The 15,639-nt window shown below is 68.2% G+C and overlaps 1 protein-coding gene across 1 annotated transcript in view; it reads right to left on the bottom strand.

Moving 5' to 3' along the window:
- Positions 1-15,639, bottom strand: part of COL7A1 (collagen type VII alpha 1 chain) — a 38,657-nt gene that overhangs the window by 21,963 nt on the left and 1,055 nt on the right. The window contains exons 2-36 of the mRNA XM_074603067.1: positions 13,798-14,256; positions 12,845-12,993; positions 12,489-12,634; positions 11,903-11,957; positions 10,174-10,332; positions 8,051-8,141; positions 7,771-7,951; positions 7,534-7,693; positions 7,343-7,436; positions 7,101-7,259; positions 6,724-6,887; positions 6,496-6,625; positions 6,281-6,403; positions 5,497-5,646; positions 4,637-4,756; positions 4,366-4,512; positions 4,050-4,166; positions 3,825-3,974; positions 3,510-3,638; positions 3,278-3,424; positions 2,990-3,115; positions 2,775-2,918; positions 2,567-2,692; positions 2,341-2,487; positions 2,131-2,259; positions 1,904-2,050; positions 1,593-1,712; positions 1,360-1,506; positions 1,146-1,282; positions 942-1,068; positions 719-862; positions 487-647; positions 335-382; positions 160-186; positions 2-46 (exon numbers count right to left, since the gene is read on the bottom strand). Of these exons, the coding sequence (XP_074459168.1) occupies positions 2-46; positions 160-186; positions 335-382; positions 487-647; positions 719-862; positions 942-1,068; positions 1,146-1,282; positions 1,360-1,506; positions 1,593-1,712; positions 1,904-2,050; positions 2,131-2,259; positions 2,341-2,487; positions 2,567-2,692; positions 2,775-2,918; positions 2,990-3,115; positions 3,278-3,424; positions 3,510-3,638; positions 3,825-3,974; positions 4,050-4,166; positions 4,366-4,512; positions 4,637-4,756; positions 5,497-5,646; positions 6,281-6,403; positions 6,496-6,625; positions 6,724-6,887; positions 7,101-7,259; positions 7,343-7,436; positions 7,534-7,693; positions 7,771-7,951; positions 8,051-8,141; positions 10,174-10,332; positions 11,903-11,957; positions 12,489-12,634; positions 12,845-12,993; positions 13,798-14,256 (4,805 nt within the window). The remainder of the gene's footprint in view (position 1; positions 47-159; positions 187-334; positions 383-486; positions 648-718; positions 863-941; positions 1,069-1,145; positions 1,283-1,359; positions 1,507-1,592; positions 1,713-1,903; positions 2,051-2,130; positions 2,260-2,340; positions 2,488-2,566; positions 2,693-2,774; positions 2,919-2,989; positions 3,116-3,277; positions 3,425-3,509; positions 3,639-3,824; positions 3,975-4,049; positions 4,167-4,365; positions 4,513-4,636; positions 4,757-5,496; positions 5,647-6,280; positions 6,404-6,495; positions 6,626-6,723; positions 6,888-7,100; positions 7,260-7,342; positions 7,437-7,533; positions 7,694-7,770; positions 7,952-8,050; positions 8,142-10,173; positions 10,333-11,902; positions 11,958-12,488; positions 12,635-12,844; positions 12,994-13,797; positions 14,257-15,639) is intronic.

The following is a 15,639-nucleotide window of genomic DNA, read 5'->3' as shown; positions in this document are numbered from 1 at the left end:
CCGGCTCGCCAGGGGGGCCCGGTGGCCCCATGCGTCCTTGCGGTCCCTGCGGAGATAAAGCCAGCAGTGAGCATCCCCTGTGGGCTGGCATCATCAGTTTGGGGTAGGCAGCCCCTCCGCCAGAGCCAACGGCTGGGGATGGGACACCAAAGCACTCACTGCCTCGCCGCGGTCTCCCTTCTCGCCCTGCAAGGGGACAGAGGGAAGGGGTTAGGGGCTGCACCCCCATGCTCGGCTCCCCCCTGCGCTGCTGCTATTGGCAAGCTGGGGGGTCCCTGATCCACGCTGAGCCCCCGTGGCACAGCACGGCATGGCACAGCATGGAGATGCTCACCTTGGGGCACTGCACAGTGCAGGGCTTCGGCTTCGGCTCCGGCTCCGGCTAGCAAGAAACGAGCAGCCTGTGTGAACCCAGGGGTAGGAGAAGCCCCCTGCCCCCACAGGGCTGCTCCCCCCTGCACCCCCCAGGGCACCCTGGCCCCTTACCCTGGTGGAGATGATGGTGCAGAGGTCGTCGGTCAGCTCTCCCTCCAGCTCTGCCAGGGCACCACCATCACGATAGATGTACCGAGGGTCTTCACCGGTGACCACGCGCCGGAGCTGCTCCTGGTCCGCCCCCTCCAAGCCCACGGCCAGCACCTGGACCCCTGAGTCGAGAACACCCTCAGCACCCCATAGAACTCCCCACACTCCCTGCTGGGACCCCGTCCATCCTCACCCCCAGCCTTGATGTCACTGGCCGCAGCGATGGCATCATCCCCAGAGGGACCGTCGGCCAGGACCACCAGCACCGCCGGCACACCGGGCCGGCGCCCCGCACCGGGGCTCAGCAAGTAGGTCCTGGCAAAGGTGATGGCTGCCCCTAGGGAGGGAGAAGGAGGAGGGGGACGGTCAGCAGGATCCCACCAGCCACTGCCCCGGCTCCCAGAGCCGCCCCTCACCGATGGCGTTGCCGCTGGGCTCCTCGTAGCGCATGGTGCGGATCTGCTCCAGCACGACAGGCAGGTCGCTGGAGCGGTTGAGGAGCAGCCAGGGCAGGCTGCGGTAGCTGTACGTGGCCAGAGCCACCTGCGAGGGTACAAGGCAGCAATGGGCACCGCTGCCCGGCCCCTCCCGGGCCCCCCGCCACCGGGGCAGCCCCCTACCTGGGTGCCCTCAGGGCCCAGGCGCCCCAGGGCGGACACGGTGTTGGAGAGGAGGGTGCGGACGGCATCAGCACCGGAGGAGCTGTCGCGGGTGCCATGCACCAGGAAGACGATGTCACCGCGGGCGTCCCTGCAGACTGCGGGCAGGGAAGGGGTGAATCCACCACCAGAGTGGAGACAAGCCCAGCCTGGCCCCGTAGTGACCCTGCCGTACCTGTGCGCTCGCTGATGGAGGTCTCGGCACCTGGCGCGCTCCCCAGGAGCGGGCGGAGGGTGAAGGTGTAGCGCTGGCCCAGGCGCAGCCCGGAGACTTGCTGGGAGCTGGCAGCGCCGGGCAGCATCCGCCTCGTCTCCCCACCGGCTGCCGCCCAGGTCACAGAGTCAGGGGGGATGGCAAGCACCCGCCGGGACACTGCCCCCTGTCCTGAGGCCACCCACCCATCTCACCTGCAGCGGGGCTCCAAGAGAGGACGTAGCCGGAGGCGCCAGGGACAGGGGTCCAGGTGAGTGTCACCGAGTCTCTCTGCACCTCTGTCACCTGCAGGCTGGTGACACGGGCCGGGGCAGCTGCCGAGGAGGAGGAAAGGGTGTCCTGACTCTAAGGGGCATCCCCCATCCCACTCCCAGCTCCCCACCCATCACCCCACCCCCCTCCCACCTCAGCCCAACGCTGGGACAGCCCAGTCCCCGGGTGCTCCTCTGGGCTCCAGCCCTGCGCCGGGGCTCCGCTGCCCCCTTGGCCCCGTGCAGTCCCTTACCGGTGATGGCAGTGATGGTGGCTGGCTCGCTCTCCCGGCCACCAGCCAGGCTGGTGATGCTGATGTGGTAGCGCCGGCCGGGCTCCAGCCCCCCCAGGTCGTAGGAGCTGGCGGTGGCCGGGAGCTGCTGGCTGCGCTGGGGACCCCCTGTCCGGGGGGAGAGAGGGGTGAGGGGGTGCTGTGCGGGGGCTGGCGGGGATGCAGGGGTGCTGGCCGGCCACACTCACCCTCAGCCAGGCGCCAGACCAGGCGGTACCCGGCGCTGCCAGCCGCTGGCACCCAGGCCAGGCGCAGGCGATGCTCCGAGGCCTCTGTCACCTGGAAGCTGCTGACGGGGGGCAGCGGGGCTGCCTCCGCTGCAGGGCAGAGGGGCAAGCGTTAGGGGCAGAGGCGCCCGGTGCCACCCCAGAGTGCTTCCCCCCAGCCCCAGCACTCACGGGTGGTGACGATGATGGAGACGGGGTTGCCCTCCCGGTTGCCGATGAGCGCTGTCACCTTCACGGTGTAGGAGACGCCTCCCTCCAGGTCGGGGATGTCGAAGGAGCTGGTGTGGCCGGGAACCCGCCGGCTGTTCTCCGAACCCCCTGCCAAGGACCACGGCGTCAGCTCCCCACACCGCTGCCCTCGTAGCCCGCCCCCATCCCCATCCCCGTCCCACAGTACCGTCCCTGCGGCTCCACACCACGCGGTAGGCGGTGGCTCCCGGCACACCGACCCAGGTGACACGGGCGACGTTGCTCCTGGACGCCTGCACCTCCAGCCGGGACACTGTCCCCACCTGCTCGGGTGCTGTGACAGCGAGAGAGCCACTGTCACCTGGGCTCACAGCAAGCAGCACCAGCCAGCAGTGACAGGCAGGGGGACGCCTCACCTGTCCGCCCTGTGGTGGTGACAGGGCTGCCCTCGCGTCCATCCACAATGGCCGAGACACTGACGGTGTAGACGATGCCAGGGCGCAGCCCCTCGATGGTGAAGGCGGTGGGGTCAGCGGGGAGGAAGCGGGATTGCTCCACACCTAGGACAGATGGCCGGGATGGGAAGGGCTCCACCTCTGCCGCCCCTGCACCCCGTGGTCCCCACACTCACCGTCGCTGCTTCGCCAGGTCAGCAGGTAGCCCCCGGCACCTGGCAGCCCTCTCCAGGTGACCCGCAGCTGGCTGGGACCGGCCTCTGTCACCCGCAGCTCCGAGATGCTGCCCACCGCTGGGTACTCTGCACCGCCACACAGCACCACCGTGTCACCTCGGGGTGCCCAGAGGGGCCCCGCGGCCGCCCCAGCACCCTGAGGGCTTGCAGGGGGACAGAGGAGAAATGCATGCCAGGGGGGAAACACAGTTCTGGGACTCCCGGTGCCAAACCCTGGCGTGGACTTACTGAGGTGGATGGTGAGGGTGGCGGCACTGCCCTCCCGGCCGCCCACCAGCGCTGAGACACGCACCAGGTAAGCGATGCCCTCCCGGAGGTCACCCAGCTCCAGCCCCGTCTGACTGCCCGGGACGCGCCTCGTCCTCTCCGTGCCATCTGCCAGAATAAGGTGCCCACGGACCCTCAGCGCTGGTTGGCCGGGGTCCCCCGGGTGCTGCCTGTGCCCCCACCGCAGACTCACCCTGGTTGTTGCGCACCACCACTTTGTACTCGGTGGCACCGGGGACGCCAGTCCAGCCCAGCCGCACTCGCCGGCCCGACTCCTCAACGAGCCGCAGGTCCGACACGGCACCCACGGGTGCCTCCACCCCTGCGAGGGGACATGGTGAGGCACAGCTGGAGCCACACAGCCAGGACAGCACAGTCCCCATCCTCACCTTGGGCTCTGATGCGGGGTCTCATGGCCCAGGGTGAGCGACGCCACATGGGATGTTCCCCCGTCCCAATGGCTTAGAAGGGTGAGGGATAACCCAGGGGACCCACAGCAGTCACTCACCTGTCTGGAAGGTGGTGACGGGGGTGGCCACCTCCCCACCATCGTAGAGCGTGTAGAGGGTGATGCGGTACTCGGTGCCCGGCTGCAGCCCCGTCAGCTGGTAGGTGTTGGCACTGCTGGGGAGCGACACCGTCCTGGGGGGCTCTGGTCCTGCAGGGAGAGGAGGGTCACTGCCATCTGCTGGCACAGGGGGTCTACAGGGGTGACCGGGCACCCCAAGCCCACCTGTGGCTCTCTTCCACTCCAGGCGGTAGCCACGGGCATCGCGAGCGCCAGTCCAGAGCACTTGGATGGAAGTGGGGCCCAGGATGTTGGTCCGCAGCGTCTGCTCCGTGCCCGCCTCTGCAAGAGGGACCCCCGTGGGCCAGGCTGACCCGTGCTGCTCTGCCACTGGCCACCCCCCACCCGGCGCATCCCCAGCCCCCGCACACGGCAGGGTGGGGAGCATCATCGTGGTGTGGGGCCGTGGGGGATGGTCCCCACCCCACCCTATGGCAACAGGGGTAGAGGCAGGATGGCATCACCCGTACCCACCACCTACCTGTCCTCTGTCGCACAGTGGCCGTGGGCCCCTCCAGCTGCCCGAAGAGCGGGGCCACTGTCACCACGTAGTCAGTGTTGGGCTGCAGCCCCCCCAGCGCATGTGATGTCCGCCCGGCATCCAGGTCCACCCTGTGCCTGTCCTGCCCTGCAAGAGCCGGCGCAGCAGTCCCTTGGGGGGGGTCCGTGCAGTGCGTGCCAACATCCCCCTTCCATCCCTCCTCCCTAGGGCCGCCAGCAGAAGGGGAGTAAGCTCAGAGACGGACACCTACCTGTGAGGGTCGCCCAGGAGAGCCGGTAGCCAGTGGCACCACCGACGGGCTGCCAGGCCAGCAGCACGCTCTGCGCCGAGACGTTGTGGACGGCCAAATGCTGCACACCCACCGGGCGTCCTGCGGGCGAGAGGTGCACGTTGCATCCCCCGCGTTGAGCGCGGGGCAGGGGGAAGCACCTTCGCCTGCAAACCCACCTACTCTGGGAGGAAAAGCCCCCTTGCCCCTGCTCATGGATGCCGAACCGCGCTGAGGTCACCGAGTGCAGCCCGCGCCCAGGCGGCTCCTTCAAAGCACCCCCGCTCCAGCAAACTGGAGCTCAAACGCCTTCCTCTTAATGCCTTAAATACTTTCTGCGGGTTAAGGCTGCCTGGGGCAGCTGAAGGAATCGGTTTGCCAAAATTTGAGGCTTGTAAAGGTGTTGCCCTGGGGCCTCACCCCTGCTCCTGCCCCGCAATGATTTCCACCACCCTCGCAGAAAGCATGCTTTCCTCCCAAAGAGCGGGGTGCTTGAATTTGTAAAAAAAAAAAAAAAAAAAAGAAAAAAAAAAAACCCCTGCATTTTTTCAGTCGACATTTTTACGTCACGTGGGGAAATCTCCAGCGGAAACACTCCCATAAGGCTACGAAGGAGCTGGGAGAGCACACGGTGCTGTATCCCCTCCGGGAGCACTTTTTGGGGCTGGGAGCATCCCCTTGTAGTCGTGCTCACCTGCATCCCCACCCCAGCTCCCCCCCTCAGGCAGCAATGGGTCAGGCAGCCCAATCCCCATGGGGCACGGTGACTGGAGGAGCATCCCTGTGCTGGGAACTCATCCCTGTCCCCGGCTGAGCCCAGGGCCGGGCACGGTGGTGCTTACGTGTGCGGGCGGTGAGGGTGGCGGGGACAGCAGGCTGCTGCGCGTAGCGGGGACGGAGCGTCACCACGTACTCGGTGTCGGGGCGCAGGTTGCTCAGTGTGGCCGACTGCGCACTGGCCCCCAGGCTCTTCTCCTCCCCCTGTGCTGCTCCTGGGGGGGAGGCGGAGGGGTGCGGGTGGGCGCAGGGGCACGGCATAAGCCGGGTCCGGCAGGGAAGGGGTGTCCGCGGGCCGGCACCCTGCCCCGGGGATGCCAGGCGGTGCCAGGGGTGGGGAGCGTGGGGTGAGGCTGGGAAGGCGGCCAGGGCAGGGGCACCCCCCGGAGCGCCCGGGGACAGGGAGGGGCTGCCAGGTGTGCGGCTCCATCCCAGCGCCTGCCCGGGATGGGGGTCTGCCGCCCGCCCCCCACATGCGGCAACCGTGGGGGCACACGTAAGCCTGCGCTATCAGCCCCGGGCGGGGGCACCACCGGGCCGCTGGCTACCATACGTGCACACACACCCTCCCCGAGCCCTGCACACCAAAGCCTCCGGGTGTAGGAACACACATCCCACCTCCATGCCTCTGCACGCACGTGTGCCCCGCAGCCCGAGCACCGGCCACCACGGTGAAGGCAGCCGCGCACACACCCGCGGTGCTCTCGGCATGCAGCCCTGCATCAACCCCCGTGCATTCAACCGCCCCCCCACCCCGTGCATGCACCCTGCCATGCAGCCCCCTGCCACGTCCTGCCCGGCCCAGGGGCTGCCCAAACGCAGGCCATGCAGGCAGCACTGTCCCCTCACCTTGCACGGCATAGCTGAGGCTGTAGCCCTGAGGGGGCTCGGGTCCAGGCTGCCAGGCAAGCCGTAGGAAGGTCGGTCCAGTCTCCACCACGCGGAAGTCCGTCACGGCGCTGGCACGGCTCTCTAGGGGCACACAGAGCCCGGGATGAGCCCCCAGCCCCGCGTGCTGCGGGCACCCAGCGCCTGCCCGCGTCCCCATGGGCACGGACACTCACGGGTGCGTGCTCGGCCGGACACCGACTCGCCGATGCTGTTGGCGTACTGGGCGGTGACAGTGACCAGGTACTCCGTCCCCACGCGCAGCCCCCGCAGCACAGCGCTCGTCTCCCTCGGCCCCAGGCTCACCTGGGCAGGGACTGTGTCACCCCCTCGCCATCCCCAGGCCACCCAGGGGGCCACCGGGGCCGCCCGGGGACTCCGAGCAGGCGTGTGGGAGCACTCACCTCCTGCCTCTCCGCCACGATCGGCTGCCCCAGCCCCGTCAGCGGCACACGCTGCACCCGGTAGCCGGTGACGGGGCCGCTGGCTGCCGTCCAGCGGATCCGCAGCTGGTCAAGGCCCCGCTCCAGGATCTCCAGGTTGGAGGGGCCAGCGTGGCTCAGCCCGTCTGTGGTGGAGCACAGGGGCCATCAGCTCCAGGGTGCATGGGGCAGGGCAGAGAGAGTACTGGGTGGGCACAGCCATGTGCCCGGTGGGATGGGATGGCCAGGAGGGCATTTTGGGGAGGATGGGTGCTAAGGGTGCACCCAGAGTGAGCACAGCCTGGCACCCAGCACCGCCGGCACCTACGTCCCACAGGGAGGAGGACAGGAGCCCATACCCAGCCGGCGCAGGGTGCCCCCGACACTCGTGCACACCCGGCGCGTCATCAGCGGCACCAGCGTCCCCAGCAGCTTGAAGTCACCAACATAGAAGAAGAAGGCATCGGTGGGCATTGAGGCCACGCGGATCAGCTCCTTGTGGTCAGCATTCTTGATCCCTGGCAGGGATGGAGATGATGGGTGAGGGCAGGGATCCTGAACCCGCTGGGAGACCCTCACCCAGCACCAAAGCCTCGCTCACCCACGGCAAAGATCTTAATGCCCTGGTTCTTCAGCTTCGCTGCTGGCCCCTCGGCATCATCCTGGGACTTGCCATCCGTGATGAGGATGCAGATCTGTAGGGCCGTGTGGGAGCCGTGAGAGCCAGCCCAGGGCCCGCAAATGCGATGCTTCCCCCCCGAGATGTTCCCAGGGCCACTGCCCTGCACATACCTGGGGGACCCCAGGCCGGAGCTGCGTGGGGCTGAAGAAGTTGTCAGCAACGTAGCGGAAGCCGGCACCGGTCCGTGTGTTGCCACCCTTGTAGCTCAGCTGCTGGATTGCCCTCCGGACGCTCATCCCATCAGTGTGCTGGGAGAAGGAGAACTCCACCCTGCAGGATGCGGGGGGACATGTCACCTCCTGGCCCTGCTGCCCCACTGCCCTGCACGCCCCCTCCCCGGGGCTCACCGCGGCTCATCGCTGTACTGTGCCGCAGCAAAGCGCACCGCCTTCTCGCCCACCACCTGCACGAAGGGCCCCACCAGGTCGTCCATGAAGGTGCGGATGGCGCGGAAGTTGTTCCTGCCGATGCTGGATGAGCCGTCCACCAGGAAGACGATGTCAGCCTCCAGCACGTCCTCGCAGACCGCTGCGGGGTGGTGACAGCGCTCAGGGCACGGACCAGCACCACGGTGCAGTGTTGCTGGGCCCCTCTCACCAGCCCCCCCACCCCGTGCTCAGCACCCACCTTGGCTCCTCTTCTGCGCCGTGGCAGCCGGGGGGCTCAGGAGCGCGGGGAGCACGGCGAGGAGCAGGAGCCGGCCGCTCATCGTGGGAGCCTGTGAGAGAGGATGCTGCCACCATGGCCTGGCCTGTGTCTGGCCAGGTGGGCGCCGTTGCCGGTGGCTGTCCCATAGCATGGCACGGGTTGGTGACCACGCCGGATGCAGGAGGGCACAGTCGCATGGATGCCCCATGCTGGCCACCACCTGGCCCCGCTCCAGCCTTCCCCGTGCAGCCTGGCTGGTGGCCCCGCTCGCTGCCCGATGCCCGGGGGAGCCGTGCCCCGGCCGGCGGGCGGCTGCCAGCCCCGGCTGCAGGGTGTGCGCGGGCTCTGCCTCCACAAGCCCTTCCCGCTGCCTCCCGCCTGCCTCCTCCACGCCTCGGCTCACCCCGGCGGCTCCTGCCCACCCGTCCCCCCGCTGCCTTGTGGGGGGCTCCCCGCCACCCCAGGAAAGGTGGCGAAACCGGGGTGCTCTAAGGGCAGCGGGGAGCCAGGGCGGGGAAGCCCTGCCCGCGACCCGCCCCCCCCCGCACAGGGCTGCGGGGGGCACAGGGCTGCGGGGGGCACTCGGCCTGACACCATGGTGATGGCCGCGCCGGGTCCCAGCCCAAGCCCAGCCCGTCCCGGCGGAACCCAGGCGGTGCGAGCCCCGCAGTCGCCCCGGTGCGGGCGGGCGGGCGAGCTCCCACGGGTGCCCGCCTGGGTGGCTCGGTCCTGCCCCGCAGCGACCCACTACCACCACCACCACCCCCCGCCTGCAGCGGCGACCCCCCACCACCGTCCCGTGTCCCGTCCCCCCCGCCCCCTGGCACTCACCCGCCGCCCCCCGCGGGGCCGCACCGAGCCGTGCCGCTCCGTGCCGAGCCGAGCCGGGCGCAGGCGGTGCCGGCGCCGGGCGGCCCCCGGCGCTCCCGCCCCTTTATTGAGGGCGGCCCGGAGCGCGGTGCCGGGGGGGGGGGGGGTAAAGGGAGGGTGGGGAGCGGGAGCGGCGCGGCCCCCGCTCAGCCCGGCCCCCCAAAAAGGGCTTTTCCCACCCGCTGCACGGGGAAGGGAGGAAAGAGGCTTTTCGGGCTGTTCCCCCCCCGGAGTGTCACCCCTGGCTCCCCCGCCAGCCGCGCTCCAGGGCTCCGGGATGGGTGGAAGGGGGTGGGATCCCCGCCAGCGAAGGGTTTCTGCTGGGCTTGCAATGGAAGCCACGGTGAGGCTCAGGGTAGTTTTCCCTCCAGCATCTCCATCCTCCCATGCCCTGGGAACGCGGTGAGCAGCTCTGACCCGCCAGCCAGGAGCTTGCCACACACACCTCCATCCATCCCGGGGGAACGCGTCCCCAGGAACCTAAGGGCAATGCCTGGCCCTGGGCAGGGCTGGATGGAGCCGCCATGGGGACCTGAGCCCCTGGTCCCCTCCGGGTTAGACCCTGGTGCTGAGCACCAGCCCCAGGGAGGACAATGTTGGTGGAGAAGGGCTGGTCCCCATGCCAGCGCAGCTCCCCCAGGGCTGCAGGATGGCAGGGCCTCATCCAGGACCTTTCCTGCACCCGCAGCTCATGGTACCCACCAAGCAGGACCCTAGCACCCATAGCTCCAGCACGGGGACTGCCCTGGAGCCAGCTGTGGGGGCACTGTCCCACCTTGTTCCGGACACCATCTCCCAGTAGAGCAGCCACCAGAGCAGACTGGTGGCCGAGACCTTCTCCGGAGTTGGAGAAACATGCTGGAAAGCCACTGTCGGTGTGACTGCGGTTGGTGGGAGGAGGCAAAAGGGAGAGGATGCCCTGCAAGGCGGGCAGGGACCCCACACTGACCTGCCCTCACTCCCTGCCTGCCCAGCAAAGGGTGGGACTGTCCCCTAGGGCTCATCCTTGCCCCAGGGTGCAGCCCTGATCCTCAGGGTGCCCCTCGCCCCCAGGGCATCCTCTAGGACCACTTTGCTCCTTGGGACACATCACGCTGCACCCCATCCTCCCCACGGGTGCCTGTGCTCACCTGGGGCTGACTCCGGCTCATGGCCCCGGTCTGTGCCCCACGCCACCTCCCCGCTGTCTCCTTGGTCACCCCGCATCCCCCTGTCCCCAGCACCGCACCTACCTGTGCCCTCCTGGCCGCTGGCCCAGGGGATGCCCTCTGGCTCCTGGCGGGGCAGCAGGCAGCTCCGGGGGCATCTTCCTGCGGGCAGTGAGGGGAGTGACAGTGGGGGTCCCTGTGGCCCAGGGCCACCTCACAGCTAGGGGCCCGGGGCAGGGCCACCTGCCACCAAGCAAAGATGCTCCAGGGCCGGCTGCAGGCAACTTTCCCAGGCACACACTGTTCCCAAGCAGGGGAGGAGCGGCGATGCCCCCACTCTTCTTAAAGGCGCAGCAAGCAGTGCATCCCCTCCTCTTCATTAGCCTTCCTCTCGTTAGACCCCAGCCCCGGCCCCCCAAACCTGGCCGGCCAGCTCCAAAGTTCACCGTGCCCACGGCTTTCCCCCTGCCTGCCCCAGCTCCGTGGGTCCGGCCGTGGGTCCAGCATCCCCAGGTCAGGACCGTCCCCAAACCCTCCTCCCACCAGAGCTCACTTAATGAAGGCAGGGCGGCCTGTCCCAATTAGACAAGGGGCTTCGTTAAACAAGGAGTGGAGGGCTCTGCCAAGGGCTCTGCGGCTGGCCCCAGGCCCGGAGCTGGGGGAGCAGCCCCACGGCGCGGTGCCGGCAGCAGGGCACGGGCGGCTGGGGGTCACAGCGGCTAGCAGGGGCAGTGCCAGGGTGAGCGTTGCCCAGCGGGCACCGCAGGCAGAGGCATGGGGGCAGCGATGCTTTGCAGCTGCAGTGGGGGCTCTGCCTGCCTCCTCAGCCCCCAGGAACGCAGCAGGCAGCGGTGTGGGGTGGTCCCCAAACCCCACTCCCCCACGGGCAGCCCAGCAGCATCTTGGCCATCTTGCCACCAGCATCCCCCTTGCATTGACATTGGAGGGGGGCACAAAGGGGTGCTGGGTCCCCAAAACCAGAGTGCCTCCCCCTCCGCGGTGTTTCTCAGCTCACCCCCGCATACCAGGGCCGGGGAAGGAATCCGCGGCCCCGGGCGCAGGACGGTGCTGCCTCGGCGGAGGGAGAGCACCAGGCACCAGGTGCGAGTGACTCACGCGGCCGCCCCGCGCCGCTGCACGCCAGTCCCTCCAGGAACATCCCGAAATCTGTCGGCCCTTTCCCAAGCCTGGCGGGCTGGCAGACACCAGTCCTCATTGCCACAGCCCAACCTTGGGGTTCCCCACCTCCTGGCTGGCTTAGCCCCAAAGCACGTTAACTCCTCTCCGCTAACACTGATTAAAGCTTGCAAGGCTGACCCTAAGCCCAGCCCCTTGCCCTTGCCTGCCCTGTGCATGCCACCCCGGTCGCCGAATGCAACTCGCCAGCTGGCCCTGCAACCCCCTGTGGCACAGACTTTGTTGCCTCGTGTCCCGGATCGTGAGAAGTCCCAAAACATCTCCCCAGGTCTCCCCACTCCCGGTCCCTGCAGGGCACCACCCTGAGCTGCAGGCACGGTGTGGGGGCACCAGCGCTGAGCCCCGCAGAGGGTCACACCACCCCCAGGGACGGGAGCCCCCCAGTTTGAGGGGGAGCACATGGGAAGCACTGGGGCTGAGCCTCTCCCTGCCCTGTGCTTGCCAGCCGGGTGGCCTCACTGCTGCCTTAATGGGAAACGAGGAAAATCTGTTTTCTGCAGCCCCAGGTGAGGTTTCGGCGCTGCGTCGGGCGGCAGGGAAGGTGAGTCACGCAGCACGGCGAGACGCGTGCTGAGCTCCAGAGCCAGCTGCGTTCCCAGTGCCGTGGGTCCCGTACCCCATCATCTGCCCCCGTCCCACAGCCGCTGCCTTCGCTGCTGATCCGGCACGGGCTGGGATTCGGCACAACCCTCACAGAATTTTAGTTTCCTGGCCCTACAGCGATGCGTCAGTGCTCTCTGCTCCGGCACGGCACGGGCATCCCCAGCCAGCAGAGCTGCACGGGGCAGCTTCAGGGCTGCTGGAAGGAAGCTGCCCCTTCTCCAGGCCCTCTTAAATTTGGGGGATTTGGGGGCTTTCAGGCAGGGGGGAGCAATGGGGGGCTGGCGCTGAGGCGGGTGAGGGGAGGAGGAGCTGGACGGAGGGGGAACCTCGCCTGCCGCAGGGGCCGGTTGGGACATGCTCCAGGAATGTCTCCCAGCATCAGCCACCGCCAGCTCCCAACCGCGGCACTGAGCCACCCACCCCCGGCATCCCAGCCTGTGGACCCCCGCTGCCATCACCAGCCATCTCCGGGAGAGCGCCAGAGGGCCAGCATCATGCTCACAGTGTGGGCTCGGGGACTCCTGTGCCACCCCACAAGGCTCCCCAGCAAGCCCAGGGGCCACGAAATGGGCCAGGGAGAGGAACTGGTCACCCCTTACCTGCTGTTAACCTGCACCGGGGGGGTTTGGGGTGGGAGACAGCCGTGCCAGCCCTCCGGGCTGCGCTTCACAAGGGGAACGGGCAGCAGGTCCCCTGTGCCAGAGGGGACATCTCTGTCCTGCTGCTGCCCAAAGCCACATCCCTGCTGGAAAAGGAAGCAAAGGATCACATCAGGGTGAAGCCATGACCGGCAAGCTGCCCTCTCTGCCCAGCAGCTCTGGGGATGCCCCCGGCTGTGAGAACCACACTGGGTGCGGGGGCAGCAGCAGGGGCGGGGGGTCTGGTGGGTGAAGGAGGATGGAGGCAAGCGGTCCCACTGCAGCCAGGCTTGGGGTCAGGCTGAGCCCGCTGTTACCCCACGCCAGGGCTCACCGTGGGGCAGGCGCGTGCCCCGGATCCCTCCGCGGCTGCCATGGAGGGATGGGAAGTTTTTCCTGCCTGTAAACTGTTGTGTCTGGAGGCTGCTGCTGGCACGGCCGCGCACCAGCATCTCACGAAGCTGCGCTGGACGGTGGCCAGGCCCCCGCCGTCCACACAGACGGGACTCAGGCAGGGAAGGGTGACACCCCCTTGGCTGAGTCAGGCAGGAGAAGGCAGCCCTGGTCAGGCTGACCACAGAGGCCGGGCTGGCTCTCGGGGACAGTGAGGGAGGGAAAAGCCAGGCACCCCCAGGGCTCTGCCAAGGGCCGGTGGCACTTTGCAAGGGCGTGGGGCCAGCGTGCCAGAAAAGGCGGGTGATGCCGGGGACGACGGCAGCAGGATGAGGAGCCAGCAGCACCGTGTAGGGCTCGAAAGCCCCTACTTAACAAGCTGCTTTCATCAGCTGCATCCTGCGGCTGGGCTTTGGGTGATGCTGGGGATGCCCAGGGAGGCTGCAGGGTGGCTGGGGCCGGGCGTTGGGGACGCAGGGGGAGGCAGAGGCTGAAGCGGCCCCGGAGCTGATGTGCCCCATGCTGCATGTGACCACCCACGCAGCCTGCCTTATCCCTCGGGAATCCGGCTTCTGGACTCATTGAGGCAGGAGCTGCACCACTTCGCTCCTGGCCCTGTGGCCCCCACCCACAGCAGGGACCAGGCTCCATAAAACAAGCCTGCCTTGCCCCCGAGGACAGGGATGCAGGAAAGGATGGAAACGCAGGGATTGGGTGCCCCAAATCTCCCTCAGCACCTCTGTGTGGGGCCAGTGCTGCTTTTCCCCAAGCTGACAAGCCCCGTGGGGTGCACGTGCCCTAGGAATGCCCCAGCCAGCCCAGCACACGCCGCTACGGAAGGGAAACTCCTGCCTCTTCGTCGGGGCAGACAAATTACCTGCCCCGGGGGCACGGAGGATGAAGGCACTGCTGGCCCAGCCCTGGCTGCGGGGTTTGCAGACAGCGGCAGGCAGCGCCCGGGGCACAGCCGGGCTCAGGGTGCACGAAGGGGGACCCAGGGACCCATGGCGGTGCCAGAGCAGGGGCTGGCAGAGCAGAGGGAGCGGTTTCCCCTCGGATGCCTGCAGGAAGGAGATGATGAAGAGGAGCCGAGGGAGAGCTGCCAGCCCAGGGCGTGCGCAGGCTGGGTCCGGGGTGCGCAGAGCGTGACTCGACACGCCGGGCGGCTCAGCCAGCCTGTACCCGCCTGCACCGGGCGCCTGCGCCCGCCCGGCCCGCCTGCCCACCTCGCACGGCCGCGGGGGTCCCCGGGGACCAGCACCGTCGGCAGCACAGCAGGGCCTCGGGCCCGGCAGCAGGATGCAGAGGTGAAAGGTGGCATTCCTGCCGCCGTCCCCTGGGAGAGTGTTTCAGGGCAAGGCCAGGTCACTGGTGTGTCCCTGCAGCGCCGGGAGAGGCGAGGAGATCGTCTTACCTGCAAACGCCAAGGTGCCACGTCTCTGGCTGCCTTTGAGCAACCTGGTCTGGTGGGTTGTGTCCCTGCCCACGGCAGAGGGGTTGGAACAAGATGATCTTTAAGGTCCCTTCCAACCCGAACCATTCTATGATTCTATAAAGTCCTCACCAGTCATCCCTCCAGGAAGGTGTGCAGGCAGACGGGGCACCTCAGCCCCCAAGGGGTGCTGGGGGGGCTGTCAGCAGGGCAGGGGCTGCTCCTGGCACGGTGTCTGCCACTCTGCACCAAACCCTGCCCCCAGGGCAAAGCAGGAGGGGCACCACGGCTCCAGGGGGCTGGAAGGGCACACAGGAGCCCAGCACTGCTCCCGGGGACCTCACAGACATACTCACCAGCGCCACGGGCAGGATGGTCCCACCGATCTCTGCTTGACATCAGACTGACCCAGGCAGCAGCTGAGCAGGGGCATCTGCAGGAGCCCAGGACACAGAGCCCAGCCCTGCAGAGCCGGGGCACTTGCCGTCAGCACTGCAGCCCTTGCCACACACGGGGGGGGACAAGTTGCCCACCAGCTCCCAAACCCTGCGGCACCTCCGCACCCCATCGGAGGGGGATGAGCACCATGAAGCCATGGCTGCCCCATGAGCCGGGAGCAGCTGGTGCAGGGGGAGATGGGGAAGGCACTGCCACCTTCCCTGTGCACAGGAGCTACTCTGCTTGCCCGACACTGAGCTTTTCCCCCTCCCAGGGCTGGGAAACAGCAGCTGCCCCGTTCCCAGCATGGCACCCAGGGCCGCAAGGCCAGCTGCGGGCTGACCCGGCCTTGGGAGTCCCCACGGACCCTGGAGACCCTGCAGGAGCAGGCAGCAGCGTGGCAGGGGGTGTCGGGGGGAGCAGGGTGGTGGCAGGGGCACACAGCAACCACTCACCAGGCAGGGAGGAGGAATGGCAGGCAGGCAGGCAGCACGCCGGCCTGGGAAGCTGGAGCCGTTCCCGGGATACTGCCAGCTGTGCTGCAAAGAAGCTGCTCCTCGCGGGGGGCTCACACAGCTTCACGGGGCCAGGAGTATTTGTTCCTCCCTCCAACAGCACCAGCAGATGCCCCCCCCCAGCTGCAGCAGCTCAATTCCCACGGGAGGAGCGTTGCCAAGAGGAATAGCTGTGAGTCCGAGGCGCCGACCCTCGGGGGGCCCCCGTCCCAGCCCTGAAGGACGAGAGTGAGGACGTGCTGGACTACTGTCCTAGGACCCCGCTGCTGCACCAGGGCTCGCCGTGGACAGTCATTGCCTTCCCAAGAGATGGAAATAACAAGTCACCAACGGC

This window comes from Larus michahellis, chromosome 10 (genome assembly GCF_964199755.1).
Source record: "Larus michahellis chromosome 10, bLarMic1.1, whole genome shotgun sequence".
In the NCBI taxonomy this organism is placed as follows: domain Eukaryota; kingdom Metazoa; phylum Chordata; class Aves; order Charadriiformes; family Laridae; genus Larus; species Larus michahellis.
This window is presented reverse-complemented; position numbering and strand designations above follow the sequence as displayed.